Here is a 26,313-nt window from a genome sequence, read left to right on the forward strand (position 1 = left end):
CAACGGAGAGCTCGATGCGTCGTGGGGTATCTGGCAAAGCTGGCGTGGTTACGAGCTGTGCCGTTCAGGTGCATAGTGGTGGCGTAGACGTGTTACCGCCTAGCCATTTGAAACACCTGTGGGCTTTACGTGGACCGACGCGGACTAAGCAGACTAAGCGTCCATGTGTGAGATAAGTCATGTCAAGGTCATCGCGTTCAGGGCGAGATTACTCCAACAGTTGAGTATACCTCTAGGAAGCGGCGCTGCTCCGATGTTTTAGTGCAGCTACATAGCGGTTTTTGCTATGTCACGACTACGTTCCAAGATCCCCAACGAAGCTTCGGATGCATCCACCAGGTGCACATTGAAAGACTGTATAATTAGCTTTAAATTTAGTTTTCTTGTGCCTTTCAACGAAAGTTTGTTGTTTTTGAGGTGATGCTGCAACATAGCCCACATCCAAGCTAGAAAATGAGCGCAGGAATTCCGTTTTCGTGCCCCTTTAAGATCTGCTGTAAGCTACTTTCTGGCATTTGTGTAACTTCTTGTGGAAGCACACTTCTTCGAAAAGCACCAATTAATGCCTGGAGGAAATTAATTTCGGCATTAGGAAAACTTTTTTGTTTTGCTTTGTTTATCTACTTATTTTTTCTTAGTGGGGAGAAAAATGCATCGGATTAAACATCAAAGCAGCATATTGAAGTAAAAGAGAAATGTGCAACAATGCAGGAACAAACACTTCATTGTTTTTAACAGCCCACGCTGTGAAAGGCATTCAATTATATTGGCTATTAGTTTCAGGGAAGAAAGGCAATGTAAACTGATCCTCTTAGCATTTGCATTTAATTTTCTTATGGTCATAATCTGCTTGCTGACATGTATATTGCAGGATTGAAATACGCCTTTCATGATGTATGCCAACTGTAGGGAGGTAAATGTTCTGAATTCATTTTAACCACCAATTTCTCTTCTTTCTTCAAATGACTCCCAACCTAAGGATTACTTTGTTATGGAGATCTCAGATTGTTATATCAGATATGGGCATACTTATGACTACTGTCGTGAGTGCTCTAGAAGCAAACATCACTTTATGCAATAAGTAAAGAAATAATGGCTTGGAGACTTTTAGAATGTTAACTAAAAACGAGCATTGCTCTAAAATCCTGAGGGTAGCCTCACCTAAAATTGAGAAATTTGGTGAAAATGTAAGGTAGTCTACCTCGTAGAATGCTACCCAAAAGGGGTATAAATATTGTAGCCAGGCCATGAATGGAAGATCTTTCAAAGAATGTGAGATTGTTTTTATATAGAACTGCATTGTTCTTTGTGCTGTTCATGATGCTATTTTTAAATTCTGTGGCCTGTCTAAGCTGTTACCACAGTGAGGGATGACTACCAAATATAGGCAGTTTCCAATGTTCATTGTCTACTTATCTACAGTTGGAGCTCCTATTTCTTACAAAGTCACTGGCCTAGCAGTGAATTTATAGACATGGGCTACCTGTTTTGTGCTTAAAAGAATCTAACAAAAGCAAGGGTGGGCTGTCTATTGGGAGTGGAATATGAATCAGGATACTGCAGTACTTTTATTTTTATGGTAATCTCTGAACACTGTAAATACTAAGAAACTTTGAAGGTTTGTTAGGTGCCAGCTGCCATTTAACTACTTCCATTGAGACTAATTTACACTTGGTCTTCTTAAACTATGACCCTCCAGCCTGTATGTATGATGTTCTATATTGTTTTAATTCTGAGCACTGCAAAAAATTATTACCCTGGATTTTCAATATTCCAGGCTGCTTTTGGCTACACCTGAGGGAGAAGAGGTACCGCCAGGCTGAAAGGGCAGCCCGGCACCAGAAGATACGGCGGTACCTGTCAGAAAAGCTGTCCTATATCAGGAGAAATCGTTAAAAAGGTATGTGTGTCTATACTATAACTTCCTTAATTAAGTAACATACTATTTTGGATCTCAAGTTTACAAGCAATTAATTTAAATGATGGTATAGATAAATTATTTAGGGGTTAATATATTGCTGCAAGCGAGCTGACAAGGCAGGCAGCGCGCTCGTGGCCTAGCGGTTATCGCGCGTGCCATGCAGAAAGCCAGGGTTCGATTCCTGGCCGCGAGGACGCATTTTTGTTGACTCTAACATAATGTTCTGGTAAATTCGAGAACCGTGTTGGGCTTGTTCGAGGTCAGAATGTTCTACACGCCGAACCTTCTACGCCGATTATTCCAGAAGCCCACGCGTGTACATAAGGGGCTCCGCATGGCGAGCCGCAGTCAGTTTCGCCCCAGCGTTCGACCCTGCTCTTACGCCGACTTCGACGCCCGCAACGCTCTGCTGTTATCTTCCGTTCCCTTTTAGTTTTGGGGACAAGTTTGCCCCATTAAACGTTTAGTTTACTCAGTCATTCGCCGCTTCATCACTTGCCATTTGTGACAATATCTCTAAATGTTTATGCAAACAACTTTAAAGTAGTGTGTTGATCAGCTGACCACTTGAAGAAGGCTGTGGGTTGCTTGGTCGCTACTGCCATCCCATCAGGCCGTGCTCGCTCACTCCAAAAAGTTGCATGGTCACACAATTACAATGAAGCGTGTCACCCTTACTGTCCCTTAGTCGTCTCTAGGCAGACTTAGACGTAGTTCAACTACTCAACTCAAACTACCGTGGTTTAACTACTTTTCCGAGTAACTTGGTAACTTTCAATTACAACTTCATTTGGGTGATTAGTAGTTTAATTTAACTACGTTTTTCAGGTAACTTCTACTCAAATTACTAACTACTTTCGAAATCTAATCCTACTTTTTTTATAACAAATGTTTGAGCGCAGAAATAAATAAGACTGGCAGATGAAGTGGCATTCCCGAACAAGGGGCCCCCTCACATTCCGTTCCCACCCACTTATACTCGGCAGACGTAGAAACTGCGTCACAGGCGTCCATGGGCCAAGGTGGCGACGAGCAGCCAAAATATAACACAGGCGCACACGAACGCAGGCAGAGATGCTTAACAAGCCTTGGTCGGGTATTGACCTAATCCGGTAATGCACGTAGGCGCCACGCCTCCAGCTGCAACCGTGAAAGACGGGGACACTCCGAGGATTGTTATTGTTTTCATGTTGTGTGCCTTTAGTGAGTCCTGACTCAAGTGGTAGGCTCCACGGTAGGGGCCACTGGAATGACCTCGCAGCTGGGCGCCTGTTCTCATGGTCGCCTCGTCGTCAGCGCATACTCCCTTCCGAAGCCGGACTCCCCCGCGCACAAATGCAAACACGGATAATCCGTTCATGGTAGCACGTTCCCGCTTCCCGCTTGGTCACGTAATCCTTCGCGTCCTTCCGACCTTCCACGCCAGGGAGACCTCCTCTTTGTTGAAAACGTTGTACTTGTTACCCTTGGGAGATCCTTTTCTTGGACCTAAAGTTGGCGGCGAAAAGCAATTTCCTTTTTCTTTAGTGGCGTAGCATTAACATTGCAACGAGACGCGCAGTCTTTCAGATGATCCCATCGTCGTGGCGCGAGACTTGATCCCTTGACGGTCAGGTGCACTTGCTCGGCGAACTCTCCAAACGTCGTGAGAATAAAGAGGGGCCAGTCATAACAATCTCAACTTGCCAAATAAAAAAAAAAGGAAAAAGGAGGAGAGTTCGTTATAAAAGACCCTCTAGCCGAGGCAAGCCTCACACGCAGCCTGCTTCTGAAATTGAACGCTGCCTTTGCATCCAGCGCCACGGTGGAACGTCTTTTAGCTTGACTGGGGACGTCATTAGAAGGAAAGAGGGAAAACTCTCCTATAACAACTTTGAACGACAATTGCTTCTGCTAGCGAATAAACTATGTTGGAAGTCATAAAATTACTGCATTTATTTCAGGCTCGCAGGGTTTTTCACTGACCAAACTGCTGTTCCTTATGCTGCCACAAAAATATAAAAAGTAACTTCGAAAGTAACTTCAAAGTAACTCGCTACTTTTTTGCAGTAATTAGTAGTTTACTCAATTACTATTACAAATGCGTAATTTCTACTCTACTCCAACTACTTTTGGCCTCGATACTCAGTAACTTAACTACCTTTTTTGAGTAATTTGTACATGTCTGTCTCTAGGCCCGCGCTGCTGTTGACGTATGTCAATGGCCGTCCTGTGTTTGGTCTCTTCGCTGATCACTGAATTGCCCTTGATACGTCCAGGCTCATCCCTTTACTGCCTGTCCTCCCTCAATGCGCGGTCCCACCACGGACTGCCCATGCTGTTGCAGGTCTGCCATCACTTGCACCCCATGTTGTAGCCTTTTTACCCTTTTCTTTATATTAATTTAGCTTAATTTATATATTGCAAATACTATTGAAATCGAACAAAGGTACTATTGCAGCCAATACAAGCTGAAATGCCACTACGCGTAGCACGCAATAATATGAGAGTAGCCTCTCAGATTGTTCAGCAAACCACGGTATGCGCTGAGGTAGAGACAAATCGCTTCTTGTGCTCGTTGCACCACTATGCCGTTCCGTGTCAATTTCCAGCTCATAGCGGCGCAATGAGTGCAAGAAGCAACCTGCCTAAACCTCAGCAAACACGGGTTCGCTGAAAAATCCAACAGGGGGCTGTGATAGTACCACATGCCATGCGTCATGGCGTTTCAACTAATATTGGTCACGATAGTACTTTTTCAAATGTTTCTGGTTATTCTGTACCACCTTGCCATTCCTCCCAGCGAAACAATGTATGATTTCATAACTTCATAATAAAATATCAAAGCAACGCAGTTTGTTTGATTTTTTCTTATTAGTAGCTGCATTTGCCGTACTCAAATGTCAGGCTGGCAATTACCAATGTGCAGTGGACAATATAAATCAATTCTAAGTGGGATATGCACCTCGTCATGCTCCAGACATGGCGTAATTAAGTTTCCACATTATGCATTCACATATTGTCGTGCTTTGCACTCAACCATTTGTTTAAGTGGTGGCCAACTTAAACTGTTTCAAATTAGCCATGAAACCACCATAATCAAAGCATAAAAAATAGACGTCCCAAAATATGACAGGTCATTCAACCATCAGACCAACAAACCATCAGACGTCCCAAAATATGACTCCATCAGACCATCAGGATTCTCCTGATGGTCTTTTCGATACATCATATTTGAGCTTGGTGAAATAGAGTACTTCGAATTTGTGAGAACTGAAGCCAATACTACGAGCGCCTGTCATGGAGATGAGAAGGAGCCTGATCTCGAAGCTCGACACATAACAGGTAATAGTAATCGTCCTGGTAACTCTTGTTCAACATGTGATAAAAAAGAAGCAGTATGCCTTAATACCCCTGTCAGACGGGCACGTTAAATGACATTTAAGCGAAATGGCACAGCTTAAAGTACTTTTTTTTACTGCTTTTTATACTTAAGAAACAGCTTGCGTTGTGACACTCAGCATAATGTTTTGTGTGCTTACATGATGCTCAGCGTCACAGCACAGACTCTTTTTTTAGCTCTTCAAGATATTTTCATGACTGGCTGGCTCTCCCCAGTGCTTTGCCGGAGAGTAGATGCACGGGATAGTTTGCGAATTTATACAGTGGCATAACCAGCACCTTTTTTTTTTTTGGGGGGGGGGGGGGTGGCAGGAGACATGCGGAGATGCTTATGACTTGGTGAGTGATGGGGGTCACTTCAGCCCCATAAGCGCGCCTCTCCTGGCTGCTCTGCAGCTCCCATAAAGGAGAATTTGGAACTCTCTATGGTTACATATCTGCTGAAACATTTTGTTAACTAAGACGTCTTCATTGCTTAAAAATGGGGAAGAAAGACACTTTAATTCTTGACCAAGAAATCTGAAAATTGTTTTTACATTACGCTGAATACTAGTTTTCGAACTGAACTTTATTTAGAGAAGGATACCAAACGAAGTTTTCAACAGGGAGCCTTTCTTTCTGCTTCTCTTCCCCCCTCTCCGCAATGTCCTGTTTGCTACTCTAGAGTGCACAGTCCTGACAAAAAAAAAAGCAAATTAATCGGACTTTTTGGAGAGGAGCTGGTGGAGCAGCTGGTTTGTTTCCACCATCTGATCCACCATTTTTTCTATCATCTCGGCCTGTTGAGTCATCAGCTGCCGCTCGTGGAGCCTGTCCTCTTCCTCCATGATGAGCTTTCGGTGGGCCAGCTCGCCATCTGTCGTCTGCCTTTCTCTCTCCAGGCTGACTCGTGCCTCTTCTAAGTCGATACGGCGATTATCGATTTTCTGCTGCTCCTTTCTTAGCTTTTGCTCTTCAATCATGACACGGTTCTTGGCCTGAAACTTCATATCAAGAAACTCAAGCCCCCGGCTGACATTTCTTTTTCTACCTCCTGCACAGAACATAAAGCAATAAATTAATATTGATACATATACTAAACTGCAGTATTAAGGCATCTTGAGGGTGAATAACACATTATCTACACTCTGGCAGTAGAATTTATTTTAATCAAAACATTTTCAAACCCATACCTCTCATGGAGTATTGCTTAGACAATGCCCTGACTGATTTGTAAATGATTTGTTACATCATCGACTGTCACTTGTCTATCCGACAAAATCATTTCACGTGAACGTTCACTGTCATCATCAGCTGTGAACGCAGATGGGCGTCCGGCACCCTGCTTATGGCTACTATTCCGTGTTTTCTGAGTTTATTCTTAGCTAAAAATTCAGTGTCTATCAAAGTTTATAATTGTTAAATTTCCAATTTTTTGAAATTCGGGGTTTAAATTTCCTGTGTTTTAAATTTGTCAAACTTCAAAATTAAAATAAATAATTACTGGACAAAAACATGCCCTAAGGTCATAAAAGCTCCCAGAATCGAAATACATTTCTGCAGGGGCATTTGACAATAACACGCCCTTGCAATTGGGAGTACCAACTATCCCACGAGAACTTTTGCAAAATGTGTTGCTTCAATAATCATCAGTACTTTGAAATATCCAAACTCCTGAACGTACTCATGGGAAGCTTAAAAGCTTCAGCTGCCGTTTTATAAACTCTACAAGTTTTTTCACTGTTATAACAATACAGCCCTCTTCCTCTATCGAAGAACCACATGTAGTATAGTCAAAACTGGAAACTAGAAAAGTTACTTGTCATGACCCAAAAATACAATGACTTGTTGTACTCTACGAACCTTGACAGGTTAAAAGTTGAACTTCATTTTGTTAATAACTCAAGATGAAAAAAATAAAGTGGCCTCATTTCAGAAGTGCCAACTCTGTGCTTGACGAACTTTATAAGTGAAATGTTGTCTTTTTTGCTTTTCATTTTGCCATCGTCACCTCAAAGTTGCGAGCTTTTAGGATAAATCCAAAAAGACAAAACTTTTCCAGCGAGCATTTGTCGAAGTTTTTAGGATATATTGCAAAAATCGGAACCCTACTTATGGCTGACAATTGTGCGTCCTTCATTAAACTTCTGTACCCATTCAACATACTTCGCAACGAAACACTTCCTTTGTGCAGTGCCAAAGTATTCGATAAATATCTTCGCCAGACAGATCCTCAGATCACAAAAACTGTCTCCCCCGCTGGTGTGAACTAAAATTAAAGCAGTCACACTTTATCGCACCTCACACACAGCTGAATTGACTGTACACGTTCAAACCTACACAGCAGCAACTTGTGACACAGAAAGCTTGTATGAAAAGCACTGATAATAAGCTAGTGTGACCAGCAAAGTTTTAAGATAACCGAGGTGAGAATAATTTTTAATCACTTCTATAATACCAATGGGTACACCCTAAAACCATAGATGGGTTGTTTAAAGAATATAATGTTTCGTATTACTATTCATGCAGAAAGCTGCGAGAATATGGGCTTCCGTAACAAACTGTCAAAAATTAAGGTGCACATTAATGTTCCTAAACCCATGAAACAGCTGTAGGCTGCCTTTCAAACAACAGAAATTGCCACATGGTAGTCCAGAGCTCTCAGAAATTCTATCTACCATATAGATTCGTATAAGGTATGTTTATATATGCCACACAATACCGAGCAAGTACCCACAGAAACGTTGGAGATAATCTTGAAAACCTGGGAGGTCGGTTCGACAAGAAAATTCCTAAAGGAAGACATGATAGGGTAAGTTTCACTGCTTCGCACCAGTGTGCTAAGAGAAGCGGCTGATATGGCGGAGTGTCTTGGTTAGCTATAGCTAGGGCTCCGTGATTTCGGAGTTTATTTTTCGTGAAATTCGGAGGGTGTTTTTCGGAGTTTATTTTTTAGCAAAGATTCGGTGTTTATCGGAGTTTATTTTTCGTAAACCCCCAATTTTCAGAAATTCGGAGATTAATTTCGCAGTGTTTCCCATAAAAAAATAATAACTAATAACCGGATGCAAACATATGCAAGATAAAAAATAAAACGCGCTTGTATCAATTAGGTAACATTTCTTCAGTTGAATTTGACGTTGTTGTCATTGGAAATACGAATTTGTCCCACGAAAAAAGTCGCACACAAGTGTGGCTTCGATCAACGTCGATAGCTTAAAACCAATAAACTGCCGGAAGTAGCCGCAAGAAGCTCGTAGTCATCCCATCAATCTATCCCGCGGCCGTGCAAGGTGGAGTGTAATAGAGAAGTTTCAACTGCCCTTCTTCCCTATACAATCTCGATGGTCCATAGCTTCCACTGTTACCCCCAGAAACATACCCTCTGCTTTCTCTAAATCCCAAATCCCATGGCCCAAACTGGAAACCAAAAGAGTGGCTTTTGTCGTGACACGAATGGTACGATGACCTGTTTCCCTGAACCAACCTTGACGAGGCAAGCCGTAGGACCACCTTTTGACAACGGTCCGAGGCTTCAAACATAATTAGGGTGTCATTTACCCTGGACCATTAATCCTGCGCTGCTCAAATTGTTAAAAAAAAAATATTTTTTTTGTTGCTGTTGGGGGAGGGGGGAGGGGACGGGAGGGGGGGGGGGAAGGCTGGCATGGGCAGATAACAATTCGGAGTTTATCGGATAAATCCGAATTGACAGAAATTTTACCGGCCGGTGTTTTTCGGAGTTTTTCGGATTTATCCGAAAACATGGAGCCCTAGCTATAGCCTATACTTCGTCTCACTAAGGCAGTGCAACATATCCCAACCTATTCAAAAGAAGTGAAAGGAGGAACAGGAGAGAAAGGCTGGGATTCTCAGCTTCTCTCCTGTTTTTTTTTTTTTTTTTCCCTCCTCTTGAACAGGTTCGGATACGCTCTCGCCACTGTAGGCTTGGCCGTACTGCACAGCTTTAGTGAGACGGTGTACAGGTGGACTCTGAGGTCTGTGCTGGGTACCTGACGTGCCTTTTGCATATTTTTCTTTCATCCATAGGTAGCAGGAAGGCACTTATTGTGATAGGAGTACATGCTTGGTATTTTACAGTACCCTCTTAAGAAATCACGAATAATATCCTTTTTTTAGAACCTGAAAACACGTCTGACAACTGCAGTTCATAAAACATTTTGGGGTTGAATATATGCGCTTTGTGGCTTCCCAGAGCATTTGTGCATCCTTGTGCTCCCCTCATTTCATTACGAATCTCAGTGCGGCACTGGCAATGTAGCTGACCCTCAGCCACATTCCTAGAAAGGTTCTACATACCTGCAGAGTGGTCAAATCCCACACCAATTTAGTTTACGCTTTATCTAGGGTCTGATAACAGCATTATTCTGGTTTAGGGCACCTAAACAGAGGTTTTTTGTGCACATGACATGGCCAAAATGCACATTTAAACCAAGGATTAGGCATTATATGTTGCATACAATATAAGAAGTACAAGGTTACATCTACAAAACATATTATTTTACACATTATTGCATGTTGCAGTGATTGACACTGATAGTTTATATTAAAAATGAATACCTATACATTCACATCATCATTTGCAAGTCGTCATAACTCAGTAGCTTGGATGCAGGTGTAATTTTAGTTAATTGCGTGGCAATATGCGAGATGGAATTAGACATAACCCTTGTGCCTGTGAATTGTATTGTAAGCCAATAAATAATGCACACATAACTATAACTTGGGACTGCTTGGTTAAGATTCTCTGTCCTCCCTAATTTTTGCTTCATAATATAGTTTCTTCGTGCCTTCTTTAGCAACCAAATGATTAAATATTAGACCATGCTATCATAAAAAAACTTGTTTTCTTTATGAAGTTATAAGCTATCAATGATTGATTGTACTATTAAAATCAGCCTTTGTTTTTCTTTTTTTAGAAAGGGTTCTCTGCATCTGCTCGATGTAATTTCTATGCAATGCTAGCAAGAGAGCTCCCCTAATACATAACAGTTATGGCATTTCTTTAGGCTCACATACTGGCTGATACTAAATCATTTCAGATTATTAGGAAAATACTACATTCGTATGTTTTTCAAATGCACTTGTTTTTGTGGAAGAGTTATGGGTCCATCGTATAAATATTTTAAGCACAATTTCACCACGAGAACATTTTTTGGTAGTAGGTTTGCCCACGTGGGACAAAACTCGCAACAAAATGGATTTCATGCTGTGCTGCAATTACTTAAATTTGTGACCAATGGCAGTGAAGTGTATTGGACCTACTCTGTCTACATGACAGCAAAACAGGGGGAGTTAAAATCATTATCATAAAAGCCTAACTTGTATCTCTAGACAGTTTAGGGTCTATCTGTGCAATATGACTTTCGACTGCATGGTTGCTGAACGTCATGCCTTGCAGTGTTGGCCTAGTGGCAGGTGCTGGATGTTTTTCAGCTGAGGTCAGGCCGTTCGACCGCAAGATCCCTGAGAAGGTAGGCTCCTGGCTGCAGGGTTCGGTTGGTGCCATCCCCTCCTCTTCTTCATCTGAGGGCACCGCATAGATTTCTTCCAGCAGTGCAGTGGCACTTTGGTCACCTTCATCAGCTGCACAATAATGCCACAATGCAAGGCTTTCTCACAAACTTTAACTAAAAAGCAGCAATGAAGTTCATGTTACACATATGCTATCATTTATTAGTAAACATTCCTATGGTTTTTTCAATCATCCTACATTCCCTCTGTTTTGTTCTGAGATGGCAGCCATTTAACGCTTACTGGGATATACTATTGCAAACAATATGAGCTGAAACAGTCATTTATGTTTCTTTGGCATACCTGCCAGTTTTTGGGTAAGTTGTGGCCCGAACCAGGAATGAAATGCAAAGTTAAGGTCCTATACTTACGACTATTTGACAGATTAAACGAAAATGAAGCTTGTGAGGACCACACAAGAAAATTCCGGATCAGGTGTTTCGGTTCATATTGTCTGTGGGGGTACATCAAGATCCTACAACTTGTATGAGTGTCGATCATCTCATGAAGTCACAAGCCATGCTACAACAGCCTTGGCACAAGTGAATGCAGAATGTTTTTTTCTGCATTCAAATGTTTTTGTTGTTTTTTCTTTTAATGAACATAAAGATATTTTGCGTGACATATTTCCGACTCGGAATTCTTACCAAAATCCATGCTGGGATCCTTTGCCTTATTTGATTTACGCACAGAGGTAGTGTTTTTCAGATAGTTTGAGCTCGCTTGTGTTGTGATCCACTGCATCACCCAGGGCAGTGAGGAACATTAAGGAGCATCGGTCAGTCCTCGAGAAGTCGACTCCTCAGTGGCCAAAATGAGTCCAGTAAATAATGGCGGGGCGGCAACGAAGAAAAAGCAAGCTACACTAACTATAGGTTTATGTGATCCAAACAAGTACTTTACTTCTTCAGTTCTGTCACTGGTAAAAGCACTCACCATGCCTCTGAATTTCACCGAAATAAAAAAAAACTGAGATGTCTTGATCATATCTGATCAACTCAAGAGATACACAGAATGTGTAGTGAATGAGCTGGGCACATGCTATGTGTGTTTATGATGCCACATACATTGCAGTGTCACATGACGTCGTAGTGTCAAGCGACGTCACAATTTCATGTGATTTCAGGTTGTAGAAGGGTTGAAAACTGAATTAGTTGGCAACTGTTCATTCTGGTTTAAAAGTGCACAACAGACGAGGACAAAGTCATCGTCTTTTGTGCACTTTTAATTCATGTCAGGGTATCACGTGACACCTTGATACGGGTCATAGAATATAGCCTCTATAGGGATAGATTCCTTATATAACCTTGACCTGGATGTCAGTCGAGCGCACCACTCGTGCGTAATGTGTCTCTTTTCGCATTAAACCAGACCTATAACACATTTTTGTTAAAACGACACCAATGAAAAATCTCTAACAAGCGAAGGAATAAGGCAGGTTGCAGAAAACATTCAACATCATGGCCGCACATGACTTAGCAGAATGAAAACTTGTTTCGTGAAGCTGACCTATATCGTGGTTTCCTTGTTTTTTAACTCCTTAATATAGCGCAGTTCTTCAGAGCATGGGGAAACAATTGATGGTCAAACCTTATATTAACATTGCCAATATTTAAAGGATCACAATCATAAAAAATAACTTTCATAAAACAAAAATGTCATTGTAGAGAAACACCATGGGCTAAAGGCAACTACCTCCTCCTGTGCTCTCTTGCATGATCCAACTCACTGCCTCCTCCCGTTGTTGGCTGGCTGCATTACTTGTTGGCCTTTTACCCTTCAATGTTTTTGCTGCCAATATAAAATAGAATCAACAAAGTTGGCAAAAGTTAGTACAATAATTAGGGTTTACAGTACGCTCGCGATAATTCAAACTCAAATATTTCATACTTTTGATTAAATAATATTCAAACAAATTGGGAACATTTGGTTATCCCGCTATGTTTTAATAGGCCGCTTAATTCAAACGGTGTTTTCGTGTAATTCATACTTCTTCTTCATGCGGCCCCGTTGAGCGTGCTTCTTTCCGAGCATCTGGTGCACTGCGGAGAAACTACACTCGCGGAGCTCGCTTTCGCGGGTGTTGCTTCCGGCAGTGAATCTTTGCTCGAAGCACGCTCAACGGTGCTAAAACAGGGGACACATGAGCGATGAAAACGGGTGCCGCGTGGTAGTTTCTAAAGCACCTAACGCAGTCCTAGGTCTACGTCACAGCAGCCGCGCAAGTTGCTATGGGAGCTGCCGCGCGGCACCCGTTTTTATCGCTCATCCGTCTCCTGCTTAATAGTCCACAATAGATAACTTTATTCTTAGATAAAACAACTTTATTTTGTTTTGAGGTGTCGTATGCTGTCCAGGGTGTTGGAACGAAATGTTTTTCGTTCCGTTTTCATTTTCGTTCCACACGAAAAATTTCCGTTCCGTTTCCGCTCCGGAACGAAAAAATAATGCTCCGTAACGGTTCGTAACGGTTTCTTTCTATGAAAAAAAAAATCGCAACAAAAATTAAAAGGAACGTAACGTTTATTTTTACACAAAAATAGATAATTCAGGCGCTCCAGAGGAATCCGCGGAAACGACATTGCTTCTGAGATCATGTTCATTGCCTTGAGAATGAGATCATGATCAAGGCATCGAGCATGACCTCAGAAGCAGCACGTCATCAAGTGTTCTCGGTGAAAGGCAGGACCTCTGGTCCGATAAAATAAATTTCAGCGCCGAGAAGGCCCTGAAGGCCCATAGGGATGAAGAAGTACACTTTTGCAACAGAGTCTCAGACTGCCGTATCCGTAGAAAAACAAAAGATGGACTTCTACAACGCCTTCCCGCGCTTGCCGTGATCTGTTGTCTGTCAGTGTCGTCCGAAGAAAGCATGGAGGGAGAGGGCGCAAGTGCCAAGGAGAGCATTGCGAGCGTGTGGAGGCGTCGCGCCACCGCGCTCTCATTGGTGGGAAGCAATGGCGCCTTGAGTCATGTTTTTTGTTTCTCGTTGTATTTTTGTCTTTGTTTTTGCTATGCCTGTTCGCCCGGAGTTTAGACGCGGGGGCGATGGCTTGCTTGTCTTCTCTTTAATTATGGTACAAACCAACGGCAGTCTCTTCGCTGCGTGAAACGAATTACTGAAATACCTGATATTTTCCCTTGAACCTAAAACCGATAAGAAAATTTTTCGGTTTCACTCCGGAACAAAATAATAAATAACGTTTCGATTACGTTTCTGTTCCGCCAAAAAATATCGTTTTTTTCGTTTTTCGTTTTTGGTTTTCGTTTTGTTCCGATACCCTGATGCTGTCTAAACAGTAAATGAAAAACAACATTTCTTTAGGGATGAATAAGCCTATGTCATACATTTGATAAGAATAGATAACTAGGCAGGTTAATTGATAAGAGTTTGTGCTGAAAAAAACATGAACTCTTATCTTCGTCTTTTTGTCCTCATCTCAGTCGCGCCGTTTTTTCAACATGAGCTATGTCATACCTTTTGCCAATGTTCCATGTGTGGCGTACCTGCTTATGATATTAGTAAACCTTTGTAGAAGAAGTCATCAAATATCTGCTTTGTATGTGTAGCCAACCATATAGCAAATCATAATTTTATCTTGCATTAAGTTTACATGGCTCTTTAATAAATTAAGCTTATAATAGTTGAAACAAAACTCTTCCTGGGGTTTGAGTAAATGATTCTGCCTACTGGAAATGGCTTCTCTTCTGAAGTGTAAGATATGATAAATTATGAGCATTGTTAGTTAATTGCAACAGCCTAAACATATATGACAGAGGAGACATAGCTTGCAAGATGAACACTGTGTCAGTCTTTGAGCTCGACCGCCCCAATCATGAAGCACCAAACAATGCACTCTACAATAGTGAGGATAAGCTGTGCAGTAGACCGACAAACACTTGCAATAATATGTGCATACAAAGTTGCATGGATAACTTGAAAGAATAACAGTGCCAAGAGACAATGGACAAGTAAGACAGCAACAAAGCTAGCGCGTTCCACTTACAAAATGTCTCTTGGTGCTCTTACTCTTTCCAGGTTTGACATACCTAGAAAGGATAGTCATCTACCTGTTACGTAGGCAGCTGAAGGTTATTACTTCACAGAAAGTAAACAAACAGAAAACAAAATATGATATATGGTGCAAAAGCAAAAACAAGAAATGGTTGCCAAATGTACACACCTAAACGAAATTAATGAAACAAATTAATCATCAAACACAAGTCAATTCACACATAAGAGTAAAAAATATGGTGCTACACAACCTAATTTCAATTAAAAAGGTAGCTTTAGAAATTGTCTTGCCTCTTTAGATTGTTTTGTCAGCAGCATGGCCTCAGAATATGAAGCTTAAATACACTCGGACTGAATAGCCCGAGGCCACATAATTACATAATTGCAATCTCTGCAGGAATAACTTGTAAGCTTTTTTGTTTTCAAACACAAACATTCTTGTGGTATATAAGGACCTCCTCAGACAAACAACCTTGAGAATCAAAGCTGCAGGGAACAAACCTGGCTTTCGTCCAAACTCATCATAAAGTGCTACGCACTCAAGCAGAAGGCGTGCCTTTTCGTCAAATTGTTCTTCAGGTCCTGACCTGGAAGTGAAATACATGCCTGCTGCTTTAGAATATTCAAAAAAAAACTTTTTGTTAGCAATAGAAACATCATTGTACCTAAAAGTACGCTGAAACTTTTTGCCTTTCTTATGATAAAAACATTTGGCGTCACTCGGCCTAAACCTTTTTTTAAACCATGTCTCCAGACCCTAGGCTTGGTGAGTTAAGCACGAGTAGCACAAGTTTTACCTTCATAGAATGTGTGGCAGTACACATGCAACTTTTTCCATCTAGCCTCTTTGCAGTGTCTAACTCAACATGTCATGAAAAAGCCCATATGTCTACTTTTCTCGAAATCATGCATAAAGTCCTTCAGCATGTACATAAACGATGTGTCAGATCAAATTTGTGGCAAAATGAGGAGTCCGGGGCTGAATATCCTAAATACAGTTCACAGATCTAATCTAGGAAATGTTTCAACTCCAAATTTTGATCTGTGCTATTTTCTTTGCTTATTTCCACAAATTGTGATATCTGACTCTCCACATACTCATATCCTATTCAGATATGAGGAAGTACTTATTAACAAAAGATTATGTAGAGTTTTTACCTTACCCATTTTACCCACCACGAGTCAATTCTTTTACAAGTGTTTTTAAATCAAACAACATTTACGTTCCCGTGGTAAGGTTTTGTTAAGAGCTTGTGAAATGCTCATTAGATCAGCTATAAAAAACATCATGAAGCACATTCTAGACTAAGAATTTTATGTGCAGGTATAGGAAACAAAGAAACAATTGGAGGTTCACTGCAAAACACCATAACCAAGCAATAAATGTAATTACAGTATAGAACCATGATTTGCTGAATATCTATGTGAAGCACTGGTATCACATGTAGTATACGGGCAGCTTGCACAGTGCGATTTTTAATGTGAGTATCGTATGAAGTGTAATTTGCAGGCATTCCACTGTACGCTCGCTTGTAGGAGCACGAATACCAGAAGTGAAAAAGAAAAATATAGATCTCACCTAACTTTTTTATATATTGAGTTTAGACATTACTTAAAACTGTAATTGTTGAGGAGACAGAATATATAGTAAAAGTAAGGCTGTAAAGGTCTGACACATATGCGGAGTGCAAGTTCGTCTGCTTCTTTTGCAGGGGTTGTGGTGATGTCAGAACGCCGAGCTCTGGTTGGCTCTGGCTGAAGATTAGTAGGTAGTCCTTAAAGCAAGCTGCCTTGAGGTCTACCCACTACTCTTCAATCAGAGCCAATCAGAGATGGGCGTTCTGACGTCACCACAACCCCTGCAAAAGAAGCAGACGAACTTGTGATTTGCGTATGACACAGATAGTTGTTGCTAAAACTTCTAGCTAATACTCTCGGTGTGGTGGCAGTCAAAGTGTACTAGTCAATCATGCAATGTACTTGGAAGCACAGTTCATTGGATGCTCTGGCAGCAAACGCTGTTTTATTTGTGGATACTGGCGTGAAAGCTTTGGTTAAACCAGATTTATTCTTACATAAACGCTGCTTGCCTGCCTGCCTGTAAGTGGTGCTTCTCTGCATCTATATTGCAGAGAAGCCACTGATAAGGAGGACGGCACGGAAGGGTTCTGTTGCTGAAAGCTTTTAAGTAAACAAAAAAAAAGTTGTGATACCACGAATGATGTGCGGCTCGTTTGCCACCGTATTCTTTTTTTTTTCCGTTTACCTGATTTATATACTCGGGGAATAAAATAATGCCTCGACCGCACATGGTAACTTGTTTTCTAATACGTCATGAGTTTTCAGCGGGCAAGCTTTGGTGTTTTACATCAACCAAATATGATGTTTACACCAACCACGTCCCGATATGTTGAAAAGTTGCCGACAGCAAACTCGATTTGGCACAAGAACACGCTCGCGCGCGCTTATCTTCAACATTCGAAGTCGTCTGCTAGCGATCCTGTCTCTTTCCCTCGAGGCCCACTGCAGGGCCGAGTATTAAGAAAGCTATAGACAAATAAAACTAGAAATATTAAATCGTGAAGAAAATACAAAAATAACCAAAACATAGTCACTTTCTCAAGTTGATGCGGTCATTTTTCTTGTACAAAGTTACGAGGAGGTCGATCCGTTCCCTCGCTCCTCGCAACGAGAAGTTCCTTTTCGACGCGGCGTTTAAGCCTTTGAGGACGTCATTCCAAAGAGCTGGAGTCAAAAAAGGATTGGCGCCTAGCACCTCCCGAAGTAGAAAGATATCGTCTACTGCTGTAAATCGCTAGCGAGGAGGAGGCGGAGGGACGGAGGTAGATGCGGCGCTCATGTTGCTCTCTTACGGTACAGATAGCAGACGATCACGGTCGTACGCCCGCGTACCGATCGTTGCGCCATGTACGGTACGACCACGAAGAAAAAATAAAGGAAAACCTGTAACTTTACTGCTGTGCACTCATTAGAACTATCACCCAATATTCAAAGGGCTCGTTTTATAGGATATATGTGATTAGCATTTGTACAGAAATGTTTAATTCATGCAACATTGTTTAAACTAAAAAGTATCCAGAGCCTTGATGCAGACGGCAGAAGGCTGTTGCTCACTCTGTTACCACTACAGATAATCCTCAGGCATAACAGCAGATGTAAAAAACGGGTTATAAGTGCTCAAAATGCACATCCCAATGTTTGTATAAAAAAAATTAAAAAGAGTGTATGGGCGAGCGAACAGGGTTCGTACTCTTCACTACAAGCTTAGGAGAGCGACGCTCCAATCCACTGAGCTACTGAGCAGACGTCTCCTAGTTATGCTGAACACTAATTCATTGCTATTGAGGAAGTCCTATTGCTTCGTTTAGCCGTTTTGTTAACCAAGCGAGACTGTCCATGTCGGCCATTGGGCGTGCCGGTCGCCCCTTACGGTTCGACCAGCGCATTACGGTAAGATCGCAGAAGACAAGCGCATGCGCAGTTCGTACCGGAGGGCCCATCGTACCGTATCGGATGTGCAAAAACGGTTCCCTAAAACTATCTACTAACACCGTTAATAACGATCCGCGATGCTCCGCATCACCCCATGGTTCCCCTCGGGAAGATGATGTAATTTTTCTTTTTTTTTCTTTTTTTTTTTTTACGGCTGTGCGCAGCGATTGTGGCTAATTTAGAACTTCGGCCGTCTTTTGTACAAACCCGTCGCGATGTGTCCCTTCCTTTCCAACTGTGACACGTGGTTTTGTTTACTTCTGCTTGTCATTTTTGTTTTTCCGTCCTTTCCGCGCGTGTTTGGTCGCAGAACAGGAAGATCGGGTGATTTTTCTTAACAAGCTGCCTAGGCCTGCAGTGGGTATCGTAATCAACTTATGTGTAGCAGTTGCAAGCGAGCTGCCATGCCGCGGAATTTGTGAGCTATTCATACTGGGCTAAAATAAAGCGCAGCTGGCCCTTGAAAATTAGCTTCGGGTCGGGCTGCGCCGGCTGTCGGAAATGGATAGCGGATAAACCAGAGTTCTTTTTCTTGAGATTCCATTGTTTGTTGTGCATATCATTTAAGTTACGTCACAAAGTGCATTACAGGATACGGTAGTCTGTGCTACATGTGCCAAAAACTAGACGTTTACGAGATAACGCCCCACCTTTTCAATGAGTACCTACAATTATCACGATGTCTATAAAAAAATGGCGAAATTATTGCGAGGTGGTTGAACCTCACCGCCAAAGGTTTTTCCCCAAACCCGGGGTCACGCAGCTTGGACATCATACAAAAGACAGTCTGCAAACAGATTCAAACTCGAGTCACCACGAGATCTGAGCTTCGAATGCCGCAAGGCAACGAATTCAATTAGACAGTTGGCACGTAGCGTTTGAACCACGGATATCGTGGTGACTGATATCTGCAGACTGTCTTTTCTAGAATGTATAAGCACTGTGACGTCGGCTTAAAGGTACTTCTAGGATTTTTTTATTTATTTGTTTATTTTTTTCAAATACTGCCAACCCTTGCGGGTTATAGCAGGAGTGGATACAGTAATACATCAAACAAAACACAGGTGACACAAGAAATTATACATAGAACAATCATTCTCACAGGTGCAACTACTCGTCAGCAAACCAGTTCATCAACTTTTCTTCAAATTCTTCAACAGACGTGACGTCCGAAAAAACACTTGGGGGTAATCTGTTCCATGCTTCTATTGTTTTGACAAGAAACGAGCATTTAAAAATGTCAATATTGGCCATAAAAGGGTCAACTGACAATTCATTGTTTAGCGAGACCGTCTTCCAGGAGATCTGATATAAGTTTGCGTGTCAATATGAAGATATTTAAAATACAACAAATAAAAAAAACTTCAGCCCCGCAATTCCTCGTCTTGACGCTAAGGAGGATAATTGGGCTTCCCTCAACAATGCCGAAACAGACTCGTGCCCATCGTATTTAGAAAAGATAAACCTTGTTGCTAGCCTTTGAATGCGCTCCACTTTATCTATTTGAGTTTGTGCCGTAGGGGTCCCATATTATCGATGCATATTCCAATGTCGGGCGCACTAGAGTTTTATAAACGTTGGTCCCGATATCGGAGTTCGTCCCTCTTAGAGATCGCCTCATAAAACAAAGTTTCCTATATGCTGAATTACATACATTTGTAACGTGCGTATTCCAGCTGAGATCACCCGAGATGGTAATACCAAGATACTTAATAGTGTTAGAACGTTGCAAGACTACACCATCTATTTCATATCAGCGGAGACTTCTTTTTGGTTATCCCATTTTTCACACAAGTGAAATATAGTTCGTCAAGGAGTCATTTAATAATTCTTGATCATCTACAGTTACCGCGGGGATGTAAACCAAACAATCATCAGCAAACAAACGCACTTCTACAGCTGGGTCGATATCTTAAGCGATATCATTTACATAAACTAAAAACAAAACTGGCCCCAAAACAGATCCTTGGGGTACGCCAGACGTGACCGGTAAAACAGATGACGCATGACCGTCAATTTCAACGTACTGCGTCCTATCAGATAAGTATGATTTAATCCAGAGAGCCAAGTTCTTATCAACACCAAGAAGCAATAACTTTTCAAGTAACTTTGTATGCGTGACTCTGTCAAATGCTTCAGATAAGTCGATAGATACAACATCTACTTGGCCACGAACATTTACCACTTTTCCAAACTGATGAGTTGATTCAAACAACTGGGTGATAGTCGATAGCTTCCTGCGAAAACCGTGTTGTTTATCATAAAAAAGGTTTCTGTCTTCAAGAAAATCAACGAGATGTTTAGAAATGATGTGTTCGAGCATTTTGCAGGTTGTTGATGTCAACGATATTGGCCGGTAGTTTTTAACTTCAAGATGGTTGCCCGATTTGTGAATGGGTACAACTTTGGCAATTAACCAATCCTTTGGTAAGCAACATGTATTTAGCGACTGCTGAAAGATAATGGTCAAAAAACGTGAAACCGGTTCGCAGGAACGCCTCAGGAATTCATTTCGGATTTTATCTGGTCCCGGTGATTTTTTATGTCAATATTTAGGCCCTCACTCCCTCGTAAGTAATTTGAATAGGCTGTGTTTGCAGACTGGGTTCGTTGTCAGACAGGTCATTTACAGATGTGCCCGCTGAAAAAACTGAGTGAAAGTAGCTATTGAATTCATTTGCTACGGTAAGCGGATTATCGCATATAGCACCGTCCACATAAACTTCTTTCATAACTTTCTGCTTAGGGGACAGACGTTGCCAAAACTTATGAGGCGACGTTTTTAAAATCGTATTCATCGTATTTGCAAAGAAGCTAGTTTTGGAATCTTTGAGTTTCTTTTTCACATCACAGCTTAACGGGACCATGAAATGATTTTAACATCGAATTTCATCCACCGCACGTCGTAAAAGGTGTGAAAAGAAACAGAAAAACACAAAAATAGGGAGCCAAAAAAAATTATTTGCTATAGAACTTTTAAAAGAAAACTGGACTCTTTTGCGCCGTCTTCCCTTCGCCTTTTCACTACGATGCATCCGCGAAAACGGGGCACGTCAGCCGAATCCACGTCGCCTATTGGGTTAGAGCCTACCTCACCAGCACCGCAATCGTAAACAATAAATAGCCGGCGAATGTTTCTTAAAAGTTTTGTTAAATAATATTCAGATCCACATTTTGTAGCATAATTAGAGATGTGTGGCGAAAATTGCCAAATTTGATAATGATGAGAGCCAAGCGCCATCTATCCTGTGGTAGCGAAGCAACTACTGCGCGTGCGCAGTAGGGCAGGGCCGAGTTCAGTTACTTGGGTCGCGACGGCCGTCGAACGTTTTTTTCCTTTGATTTCCTTCCTCTCGAAACTCTGACTTACTGAACGTTTATTTTTCTACGTGTTCTTCTCGCGCGTGCCGACTTCAAGCAGCAAGAAAAAACCACGAATCTACCGACTCCGACGAAGCGAGCTGCTCATAGTATAGGCCTAGCAGGCACTCCGACTCGGCGCAGCGTTGCTTCGTTGCAAGACCGTCTGCCTACGACCGGCTGGCGTGCTGAATGGAATATGCCCGCTCTACCCTTGTGGACCCTTCCCGCATTATAGTTTGATCGCTGACCTCAATCTTAGAGGTGAGGTCAATCTCTTCCCCTTGTTTTCCGAGGCAGTGTTGACGAACACTTGTCGAAAAGGGACTCTCGTCGATTCTATCTTCTTGTTTTGTGTGATATAGAGCTCAAATAAACGCCGTATGGATTACCTTCGTAACACGGTATGTACACTTTGTTATTGGTATGCCATTTTTATTCTGACAGACTGCACGCCACTGTCGAGCTATAACAGTTCGTGGGAGGTATACGTGCAATGCCGGTCCAACCTTTCTTTGCCGAGTGTCGCGTCAGTATCGAGTTGCAATCGTAAAAGATCGGTCCCGAAGCGCTTACCAACAGCGCGAATACAAGACTTCCATCAAGCGCGCGCGTCCGCTCTGAGTGTAAACAGGTATTTACGTGGCTCTTGCTGACACTCGTAGTTCAAACGTATCTTTTTTAACGTCGGCTCGCTCCTGCATCTCCGAGGCCGCGAAAAACGCCGCGGCAATTTGTTTCCATCTACGCCGATTTGCAAACGACTGACATGGGCCGCCTTTTACCAACAATGACAGTTGGGTTGACTTCTGGAGTCTTCACCGGAAGACTCGCTGCACTTCCCAACAGGCATACCGGCGTATGGGACTAGTCCCATGCTGTCGCTGTAGCGCAACATATCTCGTTGAATTTCGCTCAGCTGCGATGCGGCGATGAGAGGCGCCGTCGGTGACATCAGCGCAGTAAAACCTACCGGCGCACCCCAACTCGTCGCCGCTCCCATTCTCCTACTGCCGAGAGAACTTCCGGTTCCGGAAACAGCCTACGTCACGGCTTGTTTTGCGGTCAGTTGGAGAGAAAGAAAAAGTCGATATTTCATTAATTTCTTGTGCAGAAGTTAATAAACCGAGACGAAAACGAATGCCTATTCGGCATTCAGTGAACATTGACGGTTTAATGTAAAAGTTATCTGGAAAAAGTAAAAAGGTCATTTCATGGTCCCTTTAAGCTTAGAATATTGAAATGTGAAATCACTCCGCACTGAACATGGTTAAAATTGCGCACAAATAGGAAGGTACAGAGAAGAGGGAAGAGAGAAGAGACAAGCGCAAACTCACAACTCGATGTATTGATGGAAGAAAAAAGAACAGCCCTCGGTATCAGCTCGAGCCGAGGCCACACTCGCACGGGGGCACCCGAGCACGCGGAGGACACACACCATCAACCACACTCAAACGACTGTAGAAAGGCTATTTCCTTGTCGGTTAAAGCCACAGAAGGATGGCTGACACAACGCTCGCCTAAGCGGAGTATACTAAAGGCTTCAAAACTTTCGCGAGTGTGTTTTTCGGTGAATCTGCCAATTATCGAGGTCTTTTGTAAAGAAGGTGTACACTTACACGCTTGACAATGCAGAGGTAGGTGACCCCCCACTGTTGAATTTAGAGAAAGATTGTGCTCCCTTAACCGGTCATTAATACACCGTCCCGTCTGTCCTACGTAGGATCTGCCACAGAAAGGGGACTCTGGTTGAACAGGGCACGTAAGGGCGGACGTGTTTTGTGCGGCACCTGTGTTTTGTAATATTTTCTATTTTTGCTCGAACTTTAGAACAAATTTGACCCATTTTTTGGGGTGCTGACATCACTAAGGGGACTCCGTACCTATTGGCTACCTGTTTAAGATTGTGGGATATTCTGTGTATATACGGAACCACCACCACTCTTTTTTTGTCGATATCACGTGCAGCTTTTTCGCATCTTTTTACTTTTTTTATCAGAGTTCCTACCACTTCGGTTAGCACCTGCGCTGGAAAGCCAGACGCTGTAAGCCTCTCAATTTGAGCATTAAAACTGCTTTTGATGGTGTGGAGGCATGACTTCTTTAGGGCTGAAGTAAGGCAGGAAAGAGCTATGCCTCTCTTTACGACTTTTGAGTGCGAGGACGTATAGTGCAGTAAACCTTTTTTAGAACGGGTTTACTGCACTATACGTCAAAAAAGGTTTACTGCACTATACGTCCTCGCACTCAAAAGTCGTAAAGAGAGGCATAGCTCTTTCCTGCCTTACTTCAGCCCTAAAGAAGTCATGCCTCCACACCATCAAAAGCAGTTTTAATGCTCAAATTGAGAGGCTTACAGCGTCTGGCTTTCCAGCGCAGGTGCTAACCGAAGTGGTAGGAACTCTGATAAAAAAAGTAAAAAGATGCGAAAAAGCTGCACGTGATATCGACAAAAAAAGAGTGGTGGTGGTTCCGTATATACACAGAATATCCCACAATCTTAAACAGGTAGCCAATAGGTACGGAGTCCCCTTAGTGATGTCAGCACCCCAAAAAATGGGTCAAATTTGTTCTAAAGTTCGAGCAAAAATAGAAAATATTACAAAACACAGGTGCCGCACAAAACACGTCCGCCCTTACGTGCCCTGTTCAACCAGAGTCCCCTTTCTGTGGCAGATCCTACGTAGGACAGACGGGACGGTGTATTAATGACCGGTTAAGGGAGCACAATCTTTCTCTAAATTCAACAGTGGGGGGTCACCTACCTCTGCATTGTCAAGCGTGTAAGTGTACACCTTCTTTACAAAAGACCTCGATAATTGGCAGATTCACCGAAAAACACACTCGCGAAAGTTTTGAAGCCTTTAGTATACTCCGCTTAGGCGAGCATAGAGATCATACATACTAACTCTAGAGGAAAAGGTCCGCCATTTTCCCATACATTCTGGCTGCCGCAAGCGGCGGATCATGCAGGCAGACCCTCGGGGTCGCAAACACGGTTACATCATCAGAGCAGTTTCGTGAACTTCAACAATTCACGAACTTACCGGTGGAAAGATATTCACGTTCCTTTCGAAGCTTTCTTTTTGAAAAGCGCGCAGATGTACGGCCTCGCGTTAACGCTAAACTAAACCATATACCCGGCTTCGCCGGTGGGGCGCGGCTGGGCGCGGTTGAGGAATACGAAACTGCGCAACCACCAGATTTCCGAGATTTCGACAGAAGGGAAGTTAATGCAGCGTAATGAGTTTATTGCTTTTTATAAGCGTTAGAATAGCTCATAATTTAGTTTACAACGTTAAATTATTACTGTTTATATTGCTGAGAGTTTTCACTCTTCGCGTTACCATGGCAACGACTCAGTGTTGCCAGATGGTCCCACCAAAAAACCGCCAAACGGCTGGGAGGTGTAGCCCAAATATAGCCAAAGCCATAAAATAAATATAGCCCAAAATAGCCAAGACTAAAAACAACGATTTTTAAGCCTTTTATTGACAATTTTTCATACGCGTAAAAACAACACGTTACATTCTCTTTTTCAACCCTTAGATGCGCCAGTTTCTGTGTACATTAAATCCCCTGACCAAAAAAAAAAAAAAAAAAAGCTTCAGAAGGATGAAAGTTTGTGAAACAATGACCCATCCTTCGTAGGTTTTCAGAAGTAGAAAACATACATGGCCAGCTGTATTGTGAAGCCCGGGAGATATGATCATACACTAACCGCCGAATTCATAGATGTCACTCCGAGTCATGCCAAGTGAAGGGCGACCCTTCACTTACAGAAGGGCGGTTGAAGGGGCACTTCCACTTGAAGTGAGGTTTACCATTCTGAAATGGCACTTCGCTTTCACTCGAGCAAGTGAAGGGAGCCCTTCTACGGGATGCGTCCGGGAGCGAGAGTAGAAAAGAAATTTATATTTATACTTTGCGTAAGACCACAAAAGTAAGTTAATTCTTAGTGTGTTTACATAATTTGTGTTTATAAAGAAATATTAGCACATAACAAACATGTTGCGATTTCAGAAACGAACGTAGCTCGTGCATCTTCTTTCAAACTAAATTGGCCAGCAGTATAGCCATCAATATCCATGCTGAATACATTCCAAGTCCTTCCGATATCCTTGTTCCAACGCCACCACCGCCGTTGCCTTTTCGTGTTTACTTGCCCTGCTGGTTTGTTCTTTTAAAGTTTTCATTTCCGTAGCGTGTAATGGATAAGGCCAAGGCACCCGCTGCGCGGTTCACAGAGATCGAAAAGGCAATACTGATGGAACTTGTAATGACGTACAAAAAAATCATCGAATGTAAAAAGACCGACGAATCGTCGTTAAACAAAAAAAAGGCAACTTGGATTCGACTCTGCAACGAGTATAACTGCAACCATGGTGTATATCGACGGGACGTGAAACAGCTAAAAAAATGGTGGGAAAATGTGAAGGCCAAAGCGAAGAAGGACCATTCCAAAGAAAAAAACAAGGTCCACAAAACAGGTAAGTCTCTCGTTCAGGTTTCTCATCGCGCTGAAAGTGCCTCGGAATGAGCGATGGGTCACATTTGTAGCCCGAACTGTCGGTCACAAATTCGCCCTTGTTTCGAACTGTTGTTTCTG

General features: G+C 42.3%; 1 protein-coding gene across 1 annotated transcript; it reads right to left on the reverse strand.

Annotated features, from left to right (window-relative positions):
• Positions 1-5,777: 5,777 nt before the first annotated feature.
• On the reverse strand, positions 5,778-24,500 carry LOC120836466. Its single transcript, XM_040205386.1, has 5 exons — positions 24,470-24,500; positions 15,333-15,418; positions 12,512-12,607; positions 10,697-10,888; positions 5,778-6,335 (listed from the first exon to the last, which is right to left on the reverse strand). Exons 1-5 carry the CDS (start codon positions 24,475-24,477, stop codon positions 5,998-6,000), a joined length of 720 nt encoding a protein of 239 aa, XP_040061320.1. The 5' UTR covers positions 24,478-24,500; the 3' UTR covers positions 5,778-5,997.
• Positions 24,501-26,313: the final 1,813 nt, after the last annotated feature.

The sequence above is a fragment of the Ixodes scapularis genome, unplaced genomic scaffold, assembly GCF_016920785.2.
Source record: "Ixodes scapularis isolate PalLabHiFi unplaced genomic scaffold, ASM1692078v2 PGA_scaffold11__112_contigs__length_91849675, whole genome shotgun sequence".
NCBI lineage: Eukaryota > Metazoa > Arthropoda > Arachnida > Ixodida > Ixodidae > Ixodes > Ixodes scapularis.